The 14,659-nt window shown below is 40.5% G+C and overlaps 1 protein-coding gene across 1 annotated transcript; it reads right to left on the bottom strand.

The window, feature by feature from the left end:
• Positions 1-1,540: 1,540 nt before the first annotated feature.
• Positions 1,541-14,659, bottom strand: slc34a1b (solute carrier family 34 member 1b). The gene is made up of 13 exons (XM_019253751.2): positions 14,604-14,659; positions 13,517-13,592; positions 13,232-13,414; positions 12,633-12,779; positions 12,187-12,330; positions 10,487-10,598; positions 9,863-10,058; positions 9,039-9,134; positions 8,823-8,892; positions 8,502-8,669; positions 8,230-8,346; positions 4,176-4,300; positions 1,541-3,209 (listed from the first exon to the last, which is right to left on the bottom strand). The coding sequence occupies exons 2-13, from the start codon at positions 13,575-13,577 to the stop codon at positions 2,592-2,594; spliced, it is 2,037 nt and encodes a 678-aa protein (XP_019109296.2). The 5' UTR covers positions 13,578-13,592; positions 14,604-14,659; the 3' UTR covers positions 1,541-2,591.

Genomic DNA, 14,659 nt, shown 5'->3' with positions numbered 1-14,659 from the left:
TACAAGTTTAGTCTTTGAAAAAAATGGGGAAAAGTGGAATATATGGAAGCAAAAACTTTCATTATTTCCTCTAACAACAGATCGTCTAGTTAGATTCCCAGCTCCCCTAATCCAGTAAAAATGTCCAGGAGCAAGATACTGAACCCCAAATCACTCCCAATGGCTTTGCCGTGAGTGTGTGTATGGTAGTGTTATATATAAGTGTATTTCTGTTTCAGTGATAGTAGCTACATTTTACCACAGCACTCTCAGTAATGGTGTCCCTGTACCCTAATTTCGTTCTACACATGTATCGCAGTCCCTCTGAGATATTCTCTGACAACATCTAACACAGCACAAAATAGCTACCGTTGATAGATTATTGCTGCCTCAGCACCTGGGTAGTGAAGCAAAATGCTTTGGCAGCAAAATCTGAGAGGGTTGAAAGAGTTTACGCAATTAGCTATTGAAGAATGTGGTGTGACTTCAGCCCAACATGTATAAGGGTTGTAATGAAATGGGAGGTAGAAATAACTTTTTAGTTTCTGCAGGGGAGTACGGCATGTACTTCCTTGTACATAACTGTACAAGAATAACTGCGGCTGTACAGTAAATGTGAGTGAGTGAGTAAGTGTGAGCGAGTGCAGCTTGAGAAGTAACAGATTCTACTGGGATTGCAGTTATTGCACGGTTTTGTAGTTTATAGAGAAGTAAAGAAAAAATCAGGGTTAATAAAATGTGCTACTTTTTATCTGATGACAGCAGGAGAGCCCTGCCTGCTGCAGATAATCTCTGTGAATCCCCCACACTTGAGGGCTTGCCAGGATCGTGACCCGACCCTGCTGGACTCCAGCGCCGACCCAAACTGCAGTCCCCTGTTTTCAGTTCCACGCTGCAGATCATCAACATTCAGATCAGCTCTTTTGCAGAAGTCGTGGTAGAATCTAGTTTCTGGGTGCTGGCAGCTCTCAAGCAAATTCAAGCCTCAAAATAAATAGCTGTGTCTGGTGGTGGAGAAGCTCGCATCTATTTAAAACACTGAAACATTAAAGAGCATGGCAGACTCAGAGGAGTCTGATGAGAGGACAAAGAGGACATATCTTCCTACTGAAAGGTTCTTTAGAGTAAGACACACAAGAGCACAAAGATGTCATCTTTCCAGCAGAACCTAACATTTATAGCATTTATTCCATGTCTTTTACTCCCTTAAACCCTTGTTAAGTGCCATGGGATCTAGCATCGAGTCAGAGCCTCAGTTTGATGTCTCATACAAAGGAAGACATCTCCGACAGCACAGTATCCTCGTATCCTTTTATTAGGACTGCCAACTGGCCAACTAATACAACCTCTAGCAGCAACTTCTGAAACTTTTCTTAGGAACTTCTAGGTACTAGCCAAGCCCATACCTGCGTAGCTTCAGCAGGATCAGGGTATATGTTGGCATGGCTGCCAGCCAATAACAGCCCAATAATGGCCTGACCTGGCACACATGACATTGAACATTTTAGCCCATGTATCAGAATCAGAATCAGAAATACTTTAATAATCCCAGGGGGAAATTATTTAATGTACATGTAGTAATCTAGTAATACGTGTAGTGTATGTTCAGACTGCCATTTTCGTTGTGGCATATCCAGATTGATTTTAGAGAGTCTGAACAACAAAAGAAAAAATGAAATGCAATCTCTGCAAAACCGGATCCATCTTTAGAGCTGCTTTGAAAGCTGATTTATCTCATTCTTGTTCCTAGAAATGTGTCCCAGTTTCCCAAAGCAGGATGTGAAAGTCGGGTAGCTGTAGTCTGTATGATTCTATAATTATCTAATCTGGCACAGTGATTATTTTGATGTGCAAAAAACATTGTGTAGTCTAAATGTGGCATAATGTACATGACTGTACATTCACTATGTATGGTTACTGATATAACTGACTGAATTTTGGCCTTTACATAAGATACTCAAACATACAGAACATGGTGACTTCTCCAGAAACTATCCACTGAAACTGGTTTGTGAAATCTTCATCACGGCCTACAATCGTTGGAACACTACAGTCAATCAGTGGAATGGCACGAAACCAGGGTACCGTAAATGCAATTACATTTTATTTTATGTGCTACATGTTCATCAAGTTGACCTTAAGAACCACAGCTGACAAAAAAATAATAAGAATTCATGGTCATAGTAGCTTTGATGAACTTTTGCTTAGTTGGATGACACATGGATGATGAAGTCCTCAAAGTGCTCATTAAAAATGTGAATGTGAACATTGGAAAAACTGGAGATGAAATGAGCAGAGATAAACTGGCAAGACTCTGATGAAGATCATGTAAAGAACAACAACATAATCGAGCTTGAGGTTGTTGTTTTTTTTTGCCATGTTCATCATGAGAGTTTCATCAGCTGCAAGAACATGTGAAGAGATCATAGATGGTTGTTTGGTCTGACTTCTAGCTGCAGAGGTCGGACAATTCTGTTGATGTTTTCCAAGTTAAAATCTTGTATTGAGCTCATGAGCTTTGGGAGGCTATCTCTAATAATAAATCAATCAATAATCAGAAATGGGTTCAGTATTGACAAAATGTATAAAACTGCTCTCTGCTATCTATTTGACTACAGTGGTGTGCTGTTGCACCTCTCTAACCCCTTTAATCTGAGAACCCGTACTCCTGGTCTTTTCTCATCCAGGTAGTCCAGGACGGGGTTTTCATAAGCCAGATCTACCTTCCTCTGCATGGACTCTTTGTTTGGGTTCTTAGGGGTTAAAACAGAGGTTGTCTTTGTTGAAATGTGCTCTTCTTCTTCTTGTTCTTCTTCTTCCCCCTGCCCAGCCTCACATGTGATACTGCAGCAGACCGTTGTCTTTGTGATCAAACGGTCAAGTGGTTTGAGAGAGTGCATCCACTGGGGCAAAAAGTCCCAAGTTTGGAGCTTAGTGGGCAGGTGGCCTGGGCTGCGGGATTGCATCACATTTACCATGGCTATGAAGATGGTCACACCCAGGAAAGGAGCCCCAACGCCGGCCATCACCTGCCATCCTGCCAGCGAGAGGCCCAGCACCAGCGAGGGCAGCAGCAAGAAGCAAAGCAAAAGGTACAAGACTGCAAACCAGCGGTACTTGGCAGTGCGCTCACCCAGGACACGAGCCATCCTTATGGGCAGACGCATGAACGGAAGAGGATACCACAGCAGAATACCAAAGATGTTGAAGAAGAGGTGACACAGAGCAATCTATGTACAAAGAGAAGATCAAGAGATACTAAGAAAAAGGCATCGTAAAAATGTGCGTTACAGTTTTCTTTGACAGTTTCAAATACGTTTACAGTCTGTTTAATGTGCTGCGACTGAGCAGCTAATTATCTGTCTTACAAACTGACATTTTCACCGGTGAATGTTTGTTTTGTTGCTTGTACAACAAGCTAAGGTGCTGGTCTTGAATGGATCCTGAAACTGTATTCCCTCAAATTAATTCATAGGGGGTGCATTTGCATTACAGTAATCAAATACTGTGTTCATTAATATAGCCATTTGTTTCATTTTAAATAATCCATTTTAATTATATACAAGCCTATATTAAATATACATTTCTTTTAGCCCCTACAATCTTCCTTGTGGCTCTTGTAAATCCCATCTGTGCTATACTTGCTATGTTTCCTTTTCGTATGCAATCAGGAGAGTTGCACCCTGCAGACACTTGCATAAATTACATGTAAACCAGGACTCTAGCCTGCTGTGTCTGCTGGGTAAATACAGCACATGTTTGGGGCAGACTACGTCATACAGGCACAAAATTCTTAATAAATTCGGTCCTCAGAGTGCTGAAGGACACAATTCATCACAGTCAGTGTGTGCTGTCGTTTACATCCTCAGAAAGAGTCTACATGACCTGTTTTGTCATCATTCGCTTCAGTGACATGATATGGATTTCATTTCCAGATTCATGTCCTAGAGAATATTGACAAGCATTTCCTTTTCCTGGAGCATCCACTTTTTGCTACATTAATTTCTGCACACACATTTATGCATAAACAACACAAACATTATTATAATCTAGAACCTGTAGACAACATGTCACTCACATGAGTTTGTTCATTTGGTGAACTCTTATTGTTTTCTCACAGTCTTTGTTCAGTGGAAAATATATTCACGAAGAGCCTTTTTAACATGGCTGTCATATCTGATAAAAGCCTGGCTTACTTGTATGGCTGCTGCAAGCTTGTTTCCAGGACTGGCCAGCGCTGCCAGCAGGGCTGTGGCAGTGGTCCCAATGTTGGACCCAAGGGTGAGAGGATACGCTCGCTCGAGACTGATCACACCGATACCTGAGGGAGATAGCAGAAAACATGCTGTGTCAGAAGAAACAACAGCAATAAATAAAAAGGCAGTTAACCAGGAAATCTTCTTAATCAGCTTCTGTTTAAATATTTGCAGAGTATCTCTTACTTTCTCAGAAACTAGTCGATGCACTTGACACCACTTTTGTGTGAGGTGCATTGCAATTATCAGCTCTTGAGATAACAGATGCAAGAAAAGCAAGTGCCAGTGCCAGTGAACCGTATCTTTTATCCCTGTAACATTTTTTAAATCAATCTGCACCAATCTCTCTTGTAAAACATGGAAATTTGTGATTAGGATTCAATTTCAAAGGAGCTCCTATTATCTTGAATCACTGCTTTTTACGAGGATTAGAAGCAATTAAAAAAAAAAGCACAGCAGTGAAAGAAAAGTCGTGAGAAGCTTGCTGAGTTATGAAAACTATTTTCCAAAAGGTCTAAAAGGAACAATTTGAACTATTCAAAGTATTTGACTAATATTACATCTCAGAAAAATAGACAGAAATCTAAAATGGTGTGTACATGGAACATAAGCCAAACATTTATAAAAAAAATAACAATGGAACCATAGAGGCTGAAATATATCCCTTTGCCAGGTAAGATGACTAATGAGTGGTTGCTTGATAGCAACTGACAACCAAAGTAGAGCAATATTGCTCTGGTATCTATGCAAGGACTGAAATTGTGTGAAAATGGTTACTCTCTATCCGTTATTTTCTCTATTGTTCCTAATATATGGGACTATGACATGTTAACAGTGAGTAATAACAGAAATATTTGTGTATCTATGCCATAAAGTCTCTTGCCTTCCAAGCGAGTTTATTACTCGTGTTGAAAATGAGAAATTACTGTATTCCCATTTCACATTTATCACTGTGTAGCAGGCTGATGACTCAGTCATCGCTGATTTTACATGCTTCATTTAGCCAGTGGCATGCAGTGCCGGTTATGCAACATGTTCCAAAAACTTCACAAGACTCCATCAGTGTAAATAAGCAGGTACATGTCCTTATTTGGCCTCATCTAGCAGGCAAATGAGTTATTGGCCAACAAGGAAATTTGAGCTATTCTCTCACTAGTATGATAACAAACTCATTTTAATTAGCCCTTAAATATATGACTAGACCGAGATCGAGTAAATCTTTGCTCAATGTATAGTTAACAATTTATTACTGTAGCAGTAAATGTCTGTTTAGAGGTCATGTTGTTAGAATTTATAACTTGGTGTAAAAACCAGTGGCCTTGGAAACAACAGCACATATTTTATAAAATATAAATGAAATAATAAATAAATTGACTTATGACTTATATTATGAACTGCTTGCAGTGGTCATTCTTCCACGTTTGATTCACAGAAAAAAAGCATGTGCTTTGTTTATCAGTCGTTTTCTCTCTTCCGCAGAGTCCAGGTTAGTAACATGACTGATAGCCTCCTCTGCACAGTGCTGACATACCCAAGGAAAAGCGTCGAGTTTAATAAGGCATTACAAGAGATAATTAAGAGTCACAACTGCAGGGTCAGGATATTTTATCCAAGATCACCCGACACAAACCGGAGAAAAGTATGTTGGACAGTGAAAAGTGGGAGTGGTGTTTGTGAAAAGTGAAAAAGATGGAATTCAAGAAGAGCTTATTTGTGAATGTAACATGATTGAAATGCTTTTAAACCTGCCAATTTACAGTCTAAAGTATGACAAACATATTGGACCAAATGAACATTTGGCCTGATAATGGAAAAGCAAGAGGAAAAGTCAGGGATTCATCCTCTGGTCACCATCGATACCTAAATTTCATGGTAATTCAGCCATTGTTGAGATATTTCACTACAAACTAAAAAATGTCAATGTCAGTATGGCACTAGAGGAAAGGTCAGAGGATCAACAAAATTCGCAGGATTCATCCTCTTGGAACCATGAATGTATACAATTTTGCATGTATCCATCTACAGTAAAGATACTGCAGCCTGAACAGAACCTGGCCAGCATGGCTAATAAAGAAAGCCACACTCTTCCTGAAAACAAGAATGATGGAAGGAGTTGAGCCATTGTCAATGTAGTTTAAAAACAAGTCTGAGAAAAGTCAAGTTGTGAATAAAACAATCAAACTACTTCACCACACTGTGAAGTATATCTGAATTTGCTTTGTTACTTTGTGTAATTTGATGTGATCCAATCGTCTACAGTGCCACGTCTTTAGATCCTGCACACAAAGATCACATAATGCGTCACACTGGCATTAGTATTACAATTTTACTTTTACATAATACACTATGTACTGATAAACCTTGTTTCAGGAGATCAGGGTTCATTTCCAGTGTGAAACCAATAGACATTGATTGTTTTAAGGAAGTAGTTATTTTAACTCCAACCAAGATCTTTTCCTTTACTTAACCGAGCAGTTTTGGTGGCTTAGCCTAATTAAATTATGACTCATCACCTCATCTCATCAAGCTTTATTTTGTGTGACTCTGAACGGTCATTAGTCTACAAACAAGTAAATACTCTGTAAAGGCTTCTACTGTACATTATTTACTTATCTGTCGTGTCTATGGAGTGACACAGCCCTATCCCCTGACCTTAGTTACCATCCATGGTAATGATCAAAATGATGTCTGTTGTCCTAAAAACATAGAGCAGATACAGCTGATCTGTGGAAATCAAGAAATCCCCCATAACAATCTAAGATCTTTTAACACCATACTATGAACAGTAACCCTACAGTGAGCCCAGGACATACTTAATGCTCGACCCTGTCTAACCCCTATATGTGGCATGCTAGAATAAAAATTCCCTCACAACACTGACACTGTTTTCACGCGGTTGTATTACATGCTTCGGCATGATACTGGGTTGAACTCACAAAAGTACCACTGATTACCCCTCAGGCTGCTTTGATTATCTGTCCAATTTGCCTGACAGTATTTCTACAGACAAAATCAAACAGTGGACAAAGAGATCAAATAGTTGTTCTCACATAGACTGTCAAAACTGTGGCAGAGGCGATGACAGTGAACAGGGTTAAACAGATTTTACTCAGTGTTTTAATGGCTGGAGGTGTTATGACATGTTGTCGGCCTGTGGTCTGTGAGCTACTTGTTGAACTGACCCACAGATCTCGGTGCAACATTTGTATTCTAATCCTAACCCAAACTGATCACAGCACCAGTCCACCATGTCGGAGCAAATATTGCAGAAGCTCAGTCACTGACAACTACTTGTCTCATTGGCAGTAATGAGTATCCACTAAACAAAGAATAAAGAGCATGTATTTGATGTCTTTCCAGTAGATATAAATTTGATAAATTTACCATTTAGTTGTATATTAGTTAAGTGATTCCCCATGTCTCGCAGTGGCAAGACATTATTTGTCCAAAAAAGGCTGATAGAAACAAGCAGTCACCCACTGTAAACTAATCACACACAGTGCTTTGCAGAATGGAATCACATGTTTTCCCAGAAAATAACATAGGACACATTGATAATGTACTTCAGTCTACCTAAATTGATTATAACTAATAATACTATGAATGTATTGCCTTCAAAGCTACATTTTATGAACAGATGTTGGTATTACGGAACATTTTGGGGGTTGGCGGATGTCATTATATTTTATAAAGGTCTAATACAGGAAAATAACACATTTCTGAGGTTTTAATGACAGAAAATATTTGACCTTTGTTCCTCTTATTTTAATGTGTCATATGTATTTGTGGTTCATAGGTTTTCATGCTTTAACTCAATTGATTCTGTTTCACATGAGATGCTGATGAATTTTCACTTTTACTTGCACTTGCACTGTGCCCTACTTACCAACACTTTATCACATAAACGTTTCATCTTTTTCTCTTTATCTCGATTTTCAGAATGTAGCGTATTATCTTCATAATTACAGTTTCCACGGGTGCATATGTCACTCACCTACAAGGGGAGTCATGGCTGAAGTAAAGACAGAGCTACTTTGGACCACAAATGTTACTCCTGCACCCACAGCCATCGCTATGTATCCTGCCAGCCACTCAAACGGATATGGCAGGTCTGTTGAGATAAAGATAGGAGAGATGAAAATTACCCACATGTACATTATATCTTCTATAAAGACTCTTTCATGCAATGTGCATCCAAAGCACAGTTTTCTTGGTTTGCAGAGAGCATACTGTATTTAACATGTTGATGTGTACAAGCATGCCCACCTGTGTTGATGACTTTATGGATGACCTTTGCCACTTGGCCTTTAAGAAGAGAGTTGAGCAGCTTGACTAGAAGAAGCAGACAGCTGCAGAGGACAGCCATAGAGCCTGCCAGGAGAATCAGACCCACACTGAGGTCTGACAGCTCGGTAGACACAAACAAATGCCTACCTGCAGACAGATAGGACCAACAATCATCAGGAAATTATCCCACAAGTTGATTACATTTTCAACAAGACCAATACTAAAAAGAAAATGCATAGTAGAAATACATAATCAGAATCAGACTGGGTGGGTTACAAATATTATTGAGTTTGAACTCACACTTCAGTGACGACTGGGACAGAAAGTCATGACTGGGTCCGCAGTTTTCAGTGCTACCATTGCCAGATGACTAAAGAAAGAAAGGAAGATGCATCTGTAATGCAACGCAAATTAGCAACACAGTTGTCACTGGCAGCAGTGACAGGATCTATTTGGCGCCAGTGTGTGACACAATTGTCTGCATGTGCAGGAGACAGTGCTAGAGACACCCATTACCATAACAAGGTCAGTCTGGCACCATTCTTTCACCAGGCTCCTGTTCCTCATGCCCTCATTTCCCATGGCGATGGCTGTGATCACACACTTGTCTAACTGCGGGCGAAAGGGGGAAATATTTTCATCTTTAAAGTTCAGTGAGTTACGACGGAGCGAGGTTAAAGTATTAAACTTTCAGTCCTTCAGCCAGAAGGCCAACAGCGAGCACCCTGCTAAAGTGTCTCTGTGCAAGAAGCTCCACCTTCTGTTGCGATGCCTATGAAACTTATCAGCTTTGTTCATAGGCAGTTTGTAATAATAACGGCAGTAGATTTGCTTAAAACAACAGGACCTAACCAAGGACACAATCTCATGGAACATTGCTAAACTTTCCCAAATAAATGGCAGGTAGTCTGAACGTAGTCCTGGACAGCTCTCTACACAAATTCCCTCAAAGTCTGTGTAAAGTAAGAATAAATATGGGTTCTGAGTTTGCCTGAACAAAGAAGAAAGTGTCATTAACCACCCAACAAAATTTGAATGATTAAAAATATCGACAGGTTTATGAAATTAGGTGTCAAAATCAGGTAAAAATGATCAGTATTCTCAGGTCCAGGACTGTTTGCATGTTGGACATGTTTGCAGCTTACATTGGAGTTGATGAACATGCGAGTCTTTTGGTGCGCTTAACTCCAACTCATCAAATACAGAGTCTTAATACAGAAATCCAAAGATCGACAGACTTGCCATCACTAGTTACATTTCATAAGCCATGGCTGGACAGTCCGTGTTTGGGTTTTAGCAAGTATAAAACTACAAAAATGGTGATTGGCTGATAGTTTTACCTGTATGATGAGCTTGGTGACTGGCTCAGTGATGACCTTGAGCAGCTCAGGTGCTTCCTCCCCTGGTTGAAGGCTGAAGCTGGTGATCAGCAGGTGGGACAGCCGAGTCATGAGGCCACTTGCCACTTCCAGTGGGAGCAGAACCAGGACCGACAACCAGTTGAAGCAGTCGTGGATCGTTGCCCCAGCAAAGGCACTACAGTGGGTCACAATGATTTTCTGCGTTAACTAAAGTCACCCAGCAGCATGATCAGCTACTCAAAATGATTGCTTGCTATTCTTCTTTTCGTGGCTAATGAGCATTTTAGTTTGGACTCTAGTTTGTGAGTAAATTAATAAATTATGTGCATTTTACCAGACACACATTAAGTAACATGCCATCTGTTCAGTGTATTTTTCATGCCAAAGGGTTACTGGTGTAGGATCAGTGTGGATTGGTGCCATTATTGTCAGTGTTACAGAGAGTACACTCGGAGGCTAATGATTTCTCTTCACCCTCCTCTGCTTTCTCACTTGCACTTTCATCCTTCTTTCCTCCATCTACCCACTTATCCTCTTCACCTTTCCATTCCAATTTCTTCTTCCCTCCACTCGTCCGCTGCCTCGCCACCTTTTTACACTCACCGTTGAAACTCGGTCCTCTCTGCCGCTTGCATCATGGCCACTATGGTGTTTGTGACTGAAGTCCCAATATTGGTCCCCATGATGATTGGAACAGCTGACCTCACCTCTAACACTGTGAGATGAAACCACACAGAGCAATATGTTTTACCTGGAAGTCATCTCTGCGATTTTTATTTTTAACTATATGAACATAAAGGTAAACAAAACAAAAAAAACATTGTAAATGGTTGGATGTCTCCCTGTATTGAGGACAGTAATGCATCACACACATAATTACTACACACAACCTTTTGTTTTTCAGTTTTAATGGAGACCAGAGGTGATTGTAATTTGCAGCAAAGTGGTGGCTTGCTTAGCCTTCACACTCTGCAGGGGAGTTGGGTTAATGGTGAAGGTGCCTCTAATGATTCTGACCTTGAGAACACTCTTTCATTGCCATGCATGTCTTTTTCTCTTTGATAATGACATGTTATCTTTTCCCTTGCTCACTTACAAAAGGATTTAGAAGCAGAATAGCAGCTTGTGCATACTAATGTCATTTCATTGCATCGGTTTAACCATAACCTGACAAACGAGAGACAACCTCTGAGCTTACACTCGCAATAGACAGGTCGTAACCTTACCGTATGATGGTCTTATGGAGCATGGTACACTGGAGACTGACTGAGCTGGAGGGAGGTGACAGTGTGTGAACTGGTTTGATTAGATTAGTCTCCCTGATCCTAGCTAAGCTAGATCAAATCTCGAAATGGCAGTTTCAGGTCAGTGTGAGGTAATAATCACATGCAATGTTTAATTATTTAGGGATTTTAATTGATTTATAAGGATCATTATAATTATATTTTCTAATTTTCACAGTTAAAAAAATACAATAATTGGTAATAAAACAAGTATTTTTCTACTTTTCCTCTATTTTCTTATCTATCATTATCCAAAAACTATTAAACCCATAAATGAGATACAAAGTTGCACCCACTGACATGTTCCCTTCATTCAGGTGAACTTGGACACTGCAGGTTGTATACACAGAAATACTGCTATATTCATCCACAGCTGAAAATAGTCCTCAAAAAATGCGCTTTTTACTCCTATTTGAGTAAAGTTTGTCAAAAACAACACAGCCCAGCTGTTACAGAAATTTATGTAGCCTTTTTATAAATGTAATTATTAAATGCATATGTATTTGCAACATAAGATTCAGTCTTTAGTAAGAGGGAGTGGGCTCAGGGTTGAGAACCACACATATAATATAATGCCAGTCTTATCCTTATATAATAATAGCAGAACATACAGTACTTCTTGGCTCCTCATCTGCTAGTCAACATTAATATATGTGTATACAGAGACTAAATCTTCCCCTGACCTAATACACCTTCATCTATTTACATTTATGTATTTAATATAAGCTGTATCTGTCAGTTTGACCCTTAATGCTAAGTAGGAAGTAATTTACTTTGCAAATGAATAAGTTAGTTATTGCCACACACACAATGGGAGTTTTAATTACTAATGTTCCTGTTTGTTGTTTACTGTAATATGTTCTTCTGATAACCTTGAGAGACACAGGGATACAGTGTATAAAGTACACACACACTATATATCAGACTAAATGAGGACAGTCTGGACGTCTTTCCTCTTAACAATTATGCTACAGTATGTGGCGCTCACACTTTTGCACACACTCGTATTCGCCCACTCACATCCGGAGGCCACAAGACTGACGACAATGGAGGTGGAGGTGGATGAGCTCTGGACCAGCACAGTCACCAAGACCCCCACCACCAACCCCGCCACAGGGTTAGACAGCACGGCATTGTCCTGGAAAATGTCCCCCGCCACTTTACCTGGTTAAATATGCCGCCCACATACACACATACACACAGAGACACACACACACACACACAAAGAAAAACAACAACTGGTCTCAGATATGACAGGGTTGCCAGGAGCAATGTTAAACAAGATTCAAAGTGCTTGTTTCCCCAAATCCAAAAAGGTCAGCAGATGAATCCATGCAGTAAATTATACAGCACTGCCCCAGTAGGAGAGTGTGAACTGTTCTTTGGTGACTCACGTATTTGTCAAACATCAACCGGGTGAGTCACTATCAACCTGCTGAGGGGATGATAAGGGTTATAGCACTTACCCCCTGCTAACTGGAAGGCAGAGCTCAAAGTGTCCAAGGAGCAAACAAAGAAGAAGAGGAGGATGAAGAGGAGAGGGATCTTGGATATATTTATAAGGAGCTGCTTTATCTTGTTCGGACTGACTGCTGTGGTCTGCGAAGAGCTGTCTGTCCAAAACAACAACAACAACAACAACAACCAGAAAGCTTGTTACCCTCACAGTGTGCTCTAAATCCAGAGTGCAAAGTTGATCTGTTTTCAAATGTATCACGGATAAACACAAGAATGTGGTCTGATTCTGCCAGCTACGTTTCATACACTCTTTTTTCTCACTCTTGTGTTCTGGATATGAGAGATAGCCCATGTAAGCAACCTCGTATGTAGAGAGCAAAGCCATCTGATATACTACATTACCCATATGCAGCCAAACACAGCTGAGTGACAGCATGACTTTTCTTTTGTTGCCCAGACTGTGCAATCCCGCTGGCCCTGTGTCTTTTGGGCATGTCTGTATCTAATGAGCATGTGGCTCAGCTTAGTTGCCTTTTCAAATAGATAAGACCTGCTGCCAAACCCAACAGATAAATGTATGCTTCTCCTCCTTATGCCACTCTTGTACCTTTCTCCTCAGGGAGCCTGTCTGCCTCCCTGAGTGAAGGTGTATTGGAGTGCTGATTGGTATGTCGGTTGTAGCCCTCAAAGTTGACGCTGAGGTCAAGAGTGGAGCCGATGCCGGACTCCCTATCATCCTCCAGCGGGAGTTTGGGCTGTGAGGAGAGCTCAGTGTCGTGCATCCTCAACCCTAACAAAGAACAAAAGTGCACACGCAGTTGGTGAAGATCAGCTTTGAAGCTATTCAAAGACAAACAAAACAGAATGATGGGAATTAAAACTAATGAGTTACCACTGTGGTCGAGCGCTGGGCTCCGTCCAGAGGACACTATAGTTATAGATCGAGAGGACATGGTGCTTTAAATGCTCTGTGGAAACACGGAGGTAATTAAAAAATAACACAGGATGAGACTATTGTAGAAGGATTAAATATGAGAGTCAATGTGTGTGTTTATCTGCCACCTACAGCATTAAAAGCAGCTAAAGGAGACCCACGTGTCTGCATATGAGCCCATCTCTCACCACACTACTGAGATCAGCAGACAAGCAATTAGAGGAGAACAAAGGGGGCTCATATTGTTTGTAATTGGCAGCTGTCCTTGATTTGAGGCCACAATGCACACCACAACAAATGAACGGCTTGTCATAATCAATAAGGAAGCATCAGTATCCATGCAACTTGTCTTGTCCTCCGTTTCCCGCAGCTGCACATTCACTCTCTCACTGGGCAGCAACTCCCTTCAAAGGATTTCACCACTTTCGGTTTAAAGAGAAGCATTTTTCCCCTTTTCATGTCAGCCACTTTGCAATATTTTGGGGGGGACTCCAGTAAAGGAAGGAGTGCTAATGTGTCTCTTAAAAGCAAAGAGGAGGGAAGTGAGTTCAGTAATTACAGCAGCCGAAAATTACAGTAATTACAGTCGATGCATCGTTCTCGTTCTGTGTGGCAGGTTGTGATGTGCAGGAAGGCACCGTTATGCATCTATCTGTATCTGGGAGTATGTGAGACAAGTTTAATAGATTACAGCTAGATAAACTCCATGTTTTGTGTGTGTGTGTGTGTGTGTGTGTGTGTGCCTGCCCCACACTCATTTGCCTTTAAATCACCAAAATTGAGTTTTGCACAAAAATGATGAAATGAAACATCTGTAGCCGTCAGTGCAGTGATGACTGACTTGCCAACATTTTCTGAAAGATGTATGAGCTTTGGGTCCCAAAGCTCCAGATAAAAGGCCGGAGTTCAATGAAGAATAAATTATTCAATCCATATGATGAGAAAGATTTAGTGTTGATGATAGTGGCTTTCAACACATGGTATTGGTATAAAAATGTTATTTAGATAAATATTTAATATTGATATATGCCGTGAAGTATCTTACCTTGCCTGAGACAGTTGTAGATGTTGTGTGTGACCCCCTGGAAAGAAAAATGAAAT

Source organism: Larimichthys crocea, chromosome I (genome assembly GCF_000972845.2).
Source record: "Larimichthys crocea isolate SSNF chromosome I, L_crocea_2.0, whole genome shotgun sequence".
Lineage (NCBI taxonomy): Eukaryota > Metazoa > Chordata > Actinopteri > Sciaenidae > Larimichthys > Larimichthys crocea.
This window is presented reverse-complemented; position numbering and strand designations above follow the sequence as displayed.